At 51.1% G+C, this 9,155-nt stretch overlaps 1 protein-coding gene across 1 annotated transcript; it reads right to left on the bottom strand.

Annotated features, from left to right (window-relative positions):
- Nucleotides 1-4,732: 4,732 nt before the first annotated feature.
- On the bottom strand, nucleotides 4,733-8,837 carry LOC112104844 (interleukin-1 beta). The gene is made up of 6 exons (XM_026656834.1): nucleotides 8,791-8,837; nucleotides 8,450-8,498; nucleotides 7,563-7,773; nucleotides 6,388-6,558; nucleotides 5,579-5,724; nucleotides 4,733-4,945 (listed from the first exon to the last, which is right to left on the bottom strand). Exons 1-6 carry the CDS (start codon nucleotides 8,835-8,837, stop codon nucleotides 4,733-4,735), a joined length of 837 nt encoding a protein of 278 aa, XP_026512619.1.
- Nucleotides 8,838-9,155: the final 318 nt, after the last annotated feature.

Raw genomic sequence — 9,155 nt, 5'->3', positions numbered from 1 at the left:
CCTGATTTTAACCACAGGACCTGCCTGGACCCACCTGCCCTTAAAGGGCCAGTCACCCTGTGAGAGGCCTGGGTGCAGAGCCTCCCACTGTTGGGGGTGGGTGAGAAGCCCCCTGAGCTGGCCTCTCTGCACACTTCTTGTGTGTGTGGTTCAGGTAGGGGGCAGGTCTGGGAGCATAGCCAGGTTTCTAGAGGTAGCTCCCCCTTTGGGGATCTCTCATGGTGTGTTCCAGGTGGCTGCCCAATAGCTGCAGTACGGGTTCCTCCCCAGCACATGATGCAGCTAGCATAGAGCCCTCGGTCCACTGATTGTCGGAGGGATGGTGGTGGAGCTGACGTGGCAGGGGGGTGTAATCTTTTAGATGGCTGCCCTTGAATTCAAGTGATGTTGGGGAGTGCCCCATCTAATTGCCAGCAACAGGAACATAATGCTGGAAGCGAAGCCAGGCTGTGAGCGTGAGGGGAAATGAATGGACCCAGTTCTGCTTCTAGTAAAGGTCAGGTCTGAGAACATTGTGACGTTACACTCCATATTATTTATGGAAATATGCTTATGAGATGGAACCGACAGAACTGAGATGTACTTTATTCAAGATGGCTCATGTAAGGTATCATTGGAAAGGTGCTGATTTACTGAATGTGATTATCCAATTTGTATGCATTCCTGTATCTGAAGGTAGGAATATTGACTATGTATCTGTATTTCAAATGGGTTACTTTGGATGTCACCCCCAACTAGCCCTTCAGGTACAACAATGAGAAAGCCAGACAGGGCTTAACGGCCCATTAGCAAAGACAATGGTCTGTAAAAGAGCTCAGTCTTCAGCCTACGAGCAATGGCTGCCACAGCCCTGCAGAGACATGGACCTGAGTCACCTGGTACTGGATACTCCTCCTCCCCTTTTGGAAGGCCAGTGTTTTTCCACTGGAAGACAAAGGGTTCCTGCCTTACACAACAGCTATATAAGGTAGGGGAGTGACATCATCATGGTTCTCCTCTGCCTCCCCACCCAAAGACACTGAAAAACACCTGGAAGGAAGAACTGAACTGGGGGGGAGAATGGTTGAGCCCAAGCTGGAGGGGCGTCTAGCTTGTGAGTAGTAATATCTGAGGTCTCAAGCTGCAGACCAGAGCAGCTGCCTTTTAAGATTTTCTGCAATCTGCCTGTAACAATATCTAGGGTGAGAAATTACTGAACCAATTTCTTTAGTGAAACAAGCTTAGTTTGCATGTTTTGTTTTATTTGCTTAGTAATCTGCTTTGTTCTGTTTGCTATCTCTTTAACCACCTTTTGTAGTTAATACATTTATTTCTTGTTTATAATATAACCCCGTTTGTGCAATTCATAATACGGGGTAGGGGGGAAGAGACTGTGCATTCCTTCCACCACATTGAGGGAGGAGGTGGATTTCATAATATACCTTTGGGTCAGCACTCCAACAGAGGTGGACACCTGAGTGCTGGGGCAAGTCCCTGAAGCTGAGTCTCCCCAGAGCTGATCTCAGTGTGCCTGTGTGTGTGTGCCGGAGGAGACTTAATAGCCTGGCTCAGCAAGCCAGGTAAAAAGGTGCCCAGGCTGGCAGAACAGGCAGGCTCAGTGGTATTCCAGCACATTAGGTGGCATCTTAAAGGGGGGCAACCCGCCACAAACATGCTTATCACTTGGGCTAATCATGCAATATCCTCCCCCCAGCTCATCAGTGGGGATCAAACCGGAGACAAGCAACGCCAAAAGCACATGCTTTTAGCACTGGAACTAAAGGAGTAGCTTCATTAGCTCCCAGTAGTAGTAGGCTATTATTTTCTTTGTGCACCAGTCACTCCGCAGTGGCATGGGGTACTTAGCCAGCGCCTGACACGCAGGTATCCCCTTTTGGTTAGTGAATCATTCAGGAATTGATACTGATTTCTACAAATTGATTAGAGATGCATCAGTATTATTTGGACAGATTTTCAGCTCTTGGCGAGTGGCTGTTTATCCAAATCACATGGAATTGTTTCTACACCCTGGTTGGATGACTGAACCTTTTGAAACAGAAAAGTAACAAATAGCCAATTGTCACAGAGTCCCCGGGCGATGCTTTGGAACTGCTCCCCACAAAGCCAGTCAGGACTTTGGGGAGCCTCCTCTCCCTTGGAGCAGACTGTCTTCAGGGCAAGAAGCTTACACGGCTTCACCTTCCTGGGTCTGACCTTGGAGCATTCAGCATATGCCCCTCCGTGCGCTTCCCACAGCGAGTCCACCCAGGTGGGGTCCTGGGAAAGCCAGAGGGTCCTGCACCCCCAACTTTGCAGTCAGACGTGACTCTCAGCCAGTCAGTAAAACAGAGGTTTATTAGATGACAGGAACACGGTCTAAAACAGAGCTTGTAGGTACAGAGAACGGGACCCCCTCAGCCGGGTCCTTTCTGGGGCCCAGCGAGCCAGACAATCCCATCTGCCCTCACTTCCCATCCCCAGCCAGATCCAAACTGAAACCCCCTCCAGCCCCTCCTTTCTGGCCTTTGTCTCTTTCCCGGGCCAGGAGGTCACCTGATCTTTGTTCACCTTTAGCTATTCCCTTGCAGGGGGGAAGGGCCCCAGCCATTTGTTGCCAGGATACAGAGTGTGGCCATTTATGCACACTGGAGACTTAAGAAATGCATAGGGGAAACTGAGGCACCCACACAGTATTCAGAGGAAACATTAAGAACAGTCCCACTTCATCACACCAATAATGAATTTTTCACTAGGGATTTTTGGCTGTGGAATCTGTGCTAAAATTCCCCAAAATTCACCTTCCAGGAGCATTTTGACAGCTGTCCAAACACTCACAATTAGCAAATGCTAGAACCCCATGAAATGTGGCAAATCCTTCATTCGGCACATTGGGCTGTATTAGTAGGAGCATTGCCAGCTGATCGAGGGAAATGATTATTCCCCTGTATTCGACGCTGGTGAGGCCACACCTGGAGTATTGCGTCCAGTTTTGCCCCCCCCCCCCACTATGGAAGGGATGTGGACAAATTGGGGAGAGTCCAGTGGAGGTCAATGAAAATGATTAGGGGGCTGGGGCACATGACTTACAAGGAGAGGCTGAGGGAACTGGGGTTATTGAGTCTGCAAAAGAGAAGAGTGAGGGGGGATTTGATAGGAGCCTTCAACTACCTGAAGGGGGGTTCCAAAGAGGATGGAGCTCGGCTATTCTCAGTGGTGGCAGATAACAGAACAAGGAGCAATGGTCTCAAGTTGCAGTGGGGAAGGTCTAGGTTGGATATTAGGAAACACTATTTCACTAGGAGGGTGGTGAAGCACTGGAATGGGTTACCTAGGGAGGTGGTGGAATCTCCATCCTTGGAGGTTTTTAAGGCCCCGGCTTGACAAAGCCCTGGCTGGGATGATTTAGTTGGTGTTGGTCCTGCTTTGAGCAGGGGATTGGACTAGCTGACCTCCTGAGGTCTCTTCCAACCTTAATATTCTATGAAAATAGCTGGTAATCTGGATTTTCTTTGACTTCTGGTCCGACCCAATTTGTTGACTGCCATGCACACAGGCAACAGAAGTTACAAGCAGAACAATGCGATCACCAGTACAGGTTTGTTTATTAAAAATCAGCCCGGCAATATTAAATTGGTCAATAAATAAATTCCAAAAATACCCTCATTTATAATTAACATGTTAACAGAAGTTACCAACAGTGAAATAGAGCAACTTAATCTTGTATTGAAACAACAACACAATAGCATTTTTACAGGGAAAAAAAATAATGCTGCATGATGATGGCCATTCCTGTCTCTAATATTTATATTTAATGTATGTATATATTAGTCTCACAGCAAAATGACTGACCAAGTATTATTCTTTTATCAACTACAATCAGTTACTAACATAGTAAAAAACATCCTGATTGGTTAATAACTTAGATTGTTAATAATTAAATCACAGTGTTTTAATATCATGAGCTGAAGAGACACAATAAGAGACACATGTGGCTCATGAGCCTTAGTCTGAGTATCACTGCTTTTAAACTCATTGGCAAAATTCTGGTTTCCATAGGGAACAGGGGAAAAATTCTTAACGCAACTGGGCCCTGATCCTGCAACCAATTGAGTAACTTTACCCAAGTCTCTAAGGCCTGTCTCCTCAAAGGTATTTAGGCACCAAACCGCCAGTGGGAGATAGGAGCCTACATATCTTTGAGGAGCTGGGGCTGAGTGTTTGCAGATTCAGGGCCTCGTGGTGTGATATGAACAATAATAATTAATGAGGCCCTCCGGGTGCAGCACAGATAATTTACATTAAATTAATATACAATGATCCTCCAACACAGAATGGAAACCCCCCAGCAAAACTGCATGGTTGGGCTGATGCAGCTTAGAAAGGAGAGGTTAAAGTGGGTCTGGGGGAGATCCACAAGCCAGGGGCATCGGCGTAAGCTTGGTCGCCGAAGCTGTGGAAGGTGGGAGAGAAGAGACAGCCACCAAGATAAGCCTCTAATAAAGAGGGCTCTAATATAGAGCTCCCATGCCAGTAAGAGGTTAATTCTAGATGCTGGGGCCACTGGCCCATGCTCTAGGATAGGGCAGGGCACAAAGCAAACAGAAAGACACAATACATACATGTTAGAGACGTGTTACAATCACGTCTCTGAGCCGTGAGCCAGGGTTCACTCATAAATACAACTTTTCCCCCATGTACTTAGTACATACAAAGATTCTGCTGAAACCAGTAACTGCCGGTTTGGGATGTGCGCTCAGCGCTTGGACTGGGTGAGGAAGTAGTTGGTGATGAACACTTCCCCGAGCCGGTTGGTGACGCTAACGGGCTGGTTGTTCTGGGGGGAGGTGCAAATGTACCAGCCATGGTGGGCGGCTGACTCGAACTGGGCCGTGCTCTCGTTTTCCACCTTGTAGAAGATGAAGCGCTCCAGCTTGGCTCCATCGACGTCCTTCAGGATATCGGCCTCCTGTGGCACAAAGGGATGCCCGGTTAGAAAGAGAGGCCAGAGGAGAGAGCTATGCCAGGCCTCTCTTTTTAACCAGATCTAGCAGGAAGAGCTCTCCTGGTTCCCACTCCAGTGCTCTACCCATTGCCAGGGGAGGAGGAGTGGGCAGGGAGCTCTGGGGCTGGGATCCACAGATATCCAGTGCTGCTGGAGGCTGGGAATGTCCCCCAAGCAGCCTGGGATTATGCTAGTTCTCGCCCGGGGGAGGGGAGACATGGAAGCAATGGGTTTGGGTGCTGGGTGATCCCACAGCCTGTGGGGGCCTGATCAGAGCCAGGGGGAGTCCCAGTCCGATCTGCTGCAGGAGCTGGAATCGAGCCCGGCTCGTGCATCATCCACAGAATGATTTACTAAGCTCTAGCTTTATCGCTGGGGCTGGCGCAGGAGGCAGATGGATCCCCGCTCAGCTCGCAGGGCCCAGCGGTGGTTTATAGGGCTGGCAACTTTGCTGTGGCCCTGCCGTGACGGAAAGAGGATGCCACAAGCCCTCCTCCGAGCAGAGACCCACTTTACTTCTTGAGCAGGCGGTTCTTGGTTTCTCAGAAAGCGAGTGGCGAGACAGATGCCAGAGCCTGGAAACCCCCAACCCCTTACCTCCAGCTGCAGCACTGGTTGCTTGCCATTGTGCACACAGGACAGGTAGAGACTTCTCCCCTTGATGCCCAGAGCGACCGGAAACCTCATGGAGCCCTGGTTGCTTGTGCCGCTTTTCGGTCTGTAGAGAGCCATGTTTAACTTCACTGCAAGATGGAGGAAAATACGGAATCAGCAATGGCACAGAGAACGGCTGTCTGCATTCTGCGGGGAGAGATGCAGCCAGCGCTGGGAGCTAACTAGGGGAGCCACTCCGCAGGCTGCCTTGTCATGTGCTCAGAATGTCCCGGGCCAAAGCCATGCAGCGTTTACGCCCCCGGGGTTCCCCTGGCGTCTCACTGGGGGCTTGGAACATACGAAAGGTCACATTCTCCAATCTGGCGGCCCCGGGTGGAAATCAGGGACCGGAGTGCAGGATTCAGACCAGCTCCTTTGGCAGATGTGAGGAGCAAGGAGTTCAACATAGAGGAAGGACCCTCTCTTGGGATTGCCGGGGGCCCACCCTGGCCTTTAATAAGGGACTGGCATGGCATGGCTGTCTCTTTGGTTGGCCTTGATGTTCTCAGGGCCAGTTCAGATGGGAAACCAGACCTGTGAAAACTGATCCAGCCTGGAAACTTAATCAGATCAGGTTTCTCGGGGGGCTTCTGGTATCACCCAGAATAGAAATAATGTAGCCCAAAGACGGATGAGCAGAGTGCATGGGAGAGCGCCAGAGATTCAGTTCCTTCATCGGGGGAAAGTCAAAGGTTTGGCTAGCATTTTGGGCGAAGGTTTGGGCTAACACTTGGGTATCGTCCAGACCTTACCTTGGTGTCTGATGTTGGGGCCTTGCAAATGCATAGCCACCAGCTGGGCGGGAGCCTCCAGCTTGAAGCACTTCTGGTCAGTGTCCCGTATTTCGTAGGAGATGGATCTGAAGTAACGGTAAATGGAATCCACTGCGTGGGTGACATTGTGCCTCTCGAATGAGATGGTCTCTGAAAACAAGATCAAACAAGTGCACAAGGGTTAATAGCTACTCCCATTCTCTGAGCCCACGCTCGCCTCTCCTGCACGTGGTCCCCAGAGTGACTCAGAGTGCAAGGAACTGATCGGTGTGTTTGTGATTTACTCAACACTGCCAAGCTGTCTGTCATAGGCCCCGTACAGGTAACAGCTAATGGGGATTCCCCCTTTTCCTTAGTGGCAGGGCCTGTGCTGTGGGGCCGGGGGTTGGAGTCCTGCTTTGCTTCTCAGTGCAGAGTTTCTGGCAGATGTGAATTTGCTGCAACACGCAGTTAAAGTATTTGCTCAGAGCCTGGGGACTGAAGAGCTGCCTGTGACCCACAGCGACGGGTGCCTTTTCCTGACTGGAGCAAAAGTGCATATTGGCCTCCCCTTTCCTATCCGAGGGACTTGACCTCTCACCCTTCCAGGAACCAGGTCTCATGCACCTGGTGCTCCTGCTGGGATGCAGGGGGAATGAACTGGTAACAATCAGACTCTGCCGTTCTCACCCATCGATCCCAAAACACTGGATCATCAGCTCCATTGCACTGGGGGAGAAACTACGGCTGAGCAAGGGGAATGGACAGGTCCCGTGGTTAGGGCACTAGCCTAGACCTTGGCAGACCTGGGTTCAGTTCCCTGCTCTGCCACTGACTCCCTGTGTGACCATGGGCATGTCACTTCGTCCATCCGTGCCTCAGTTTCCCAATGTGGAGATTAGCCCAGCCCTACAGGGGTGCTGTGGGATAAAGGCATTAAATATTGTGAGGTGTTCAGGCTCAGGACATCACCTAACTCGCATTGATTTCAATACCTTTGAGGATCTGGGCCTTAGACAATCTGGTGGCATGTAAATGCCTTTGGTAGCTCTGTAGCTCGAGACTTGTCCCCTGACACACAGAGCTGGCATTAGGCTCCAAAGCCCCTTGTGAGTCCCCCTCAGCCCCAACCCTTGGATGGGGTCGCTTAGCTCCAGGGATCCCCCGGGCCGTACCGAAGACGGTGTCGAAGATGCTCCTCAAATCATCGTCCGTGAAGGGCCTTGCTTTCGATGCCTTTTTCATCTTCTCTATGGCGACCACCAGCACCACGGACCTGCGGAAGACCTGGCGAGAGGTCTGCTCCGTGAACTGCAACTGGATGCCCACATCGCAGGCTGAGAGGCTCTGGGACAGGGAGCAGGGGCTCGGGCCTTGGTCGGAGCTCTGTGGGCAAGGAAAGCACTGTGAAACAAGCTGCTGCCCCACCCTCCTGTAAGAGCTACTTTAGGCCCTGCAGCCGCCAAGGCCGAGCCAGGTTCTTCCCCCTCCACGAGGCGGGCCAGTGGTAGGAATCTCCTCTCAGATCCACCCCAGGATTCCTGTCAGTGCCTGTTCTGTGCTGAGAGCACCCATGGGGGACAACGCAACTCCACTGATGCCAGTGGGCCAGTGGCCCCCAGTGTGAGCTGCAGCTCCCCCTGCCAGCGAATGCCCTGCCCCCTACTTTCCCCCAGCAGGGGACAGGAGAAGCGTCTGCCAGTGTCCCTCAAGGTGTCCTCTAGATTGACGGCTTCAGGGAGACTGGAGCAAACCATCCCCCAGCCACTTGCCACCTGCCTGGCCAGCACCACCACTGATTGCAAGCCAGCCTCCTTCGCTTTCCCCCAGAGGGTGGGGGCTGAATGATGAGGGGACGCTAACAGCAGGTAGCCAGACATGGTGGACATGCTTTTGCTATAGCCCAGTCGTGAAGTTTCACTGGGCCAGACATTCTATGGCTCCTAGGTCCAAGGAGGACACTATCCCACTATCACGTGGGACCTAACTGGGGCCTGACCCCTCTTTCACCAGGATATAAAATCCCCAGGAAGGGCTGTTGGACTGAGAGGCTGAGCCTTACCTTCCCCAAGTAAGGGTGGTCGACTTCGTAGAACTGTTCATCGTTCACACTGTAAACGAGGGACAAACAAACAAAGCCAGTTATTCCCCGGAGAAGAGATTCTACAGCAGTTACAGGTTCAGGGACGAGTGGCGAAGGCATTTACACTTCTCGTAAGCTCAGGAGACTTAACACTACAAAGATTTGCTGGCATTGCTAGTGTTTGGGCTGAAGCTGGCCTTAAGCGTTACCTAGGCCTCATGCTGTTTCTTTGCACTGGGGTGAGTTTCACCCTGAAACTCCAGCAAGAATCCTCAGCTCTGAGACCCTAGAACACAGGGAGTCAGTAAATCCAAGGTTACCTGCAGAACTCCATAAACTCCTCCTGTACATCAGGAACGGCTGCCATGGCTGCTTCTCGCTATGAAACCTGAGGGGAAAAAAACAAAGATGATCACCCTTGCACCCTGTGCACCTCCAGCCAGCCATGGAGAAAGAGAGATTGTCTCCTAACATACAGGCCACTGAAATTAGTCGGCTGTGTGTCCCCTTACGCCACTGCTGAATCTGCCCTTGTAGCAATAAAGCCAGGGAGCTGGTGGCAGAACACCTGGAAACAGGAATATTTGCTGTAACAATAGGGTGATTTGATATGTTTGCCCTTTTGATACTATGGTGAAAAGAGAAATAAATAGATGGAGATATCCCATCTCCTAGAACTGGAAGG

This window comes from Terrapene carolina, unplaced genomic scaffold, assembly GCF_002925995.2.
Source record: "Terrapene carolina triunguis isolate 2854851 unplaced genomic scaffold, T_m_triunguis-2.0 Scaffold51, whole genome shotgun sequence".
In the NCBI taxonomy this organism is placed as follows: Eukaryota; Metazoa; Chordata; order Testudines; family Emydidae; genus Terrapene; species Terrapene triunguis.
This window is presented reverse-complemented; position numbering and strand designations above follow the sequence as displayed.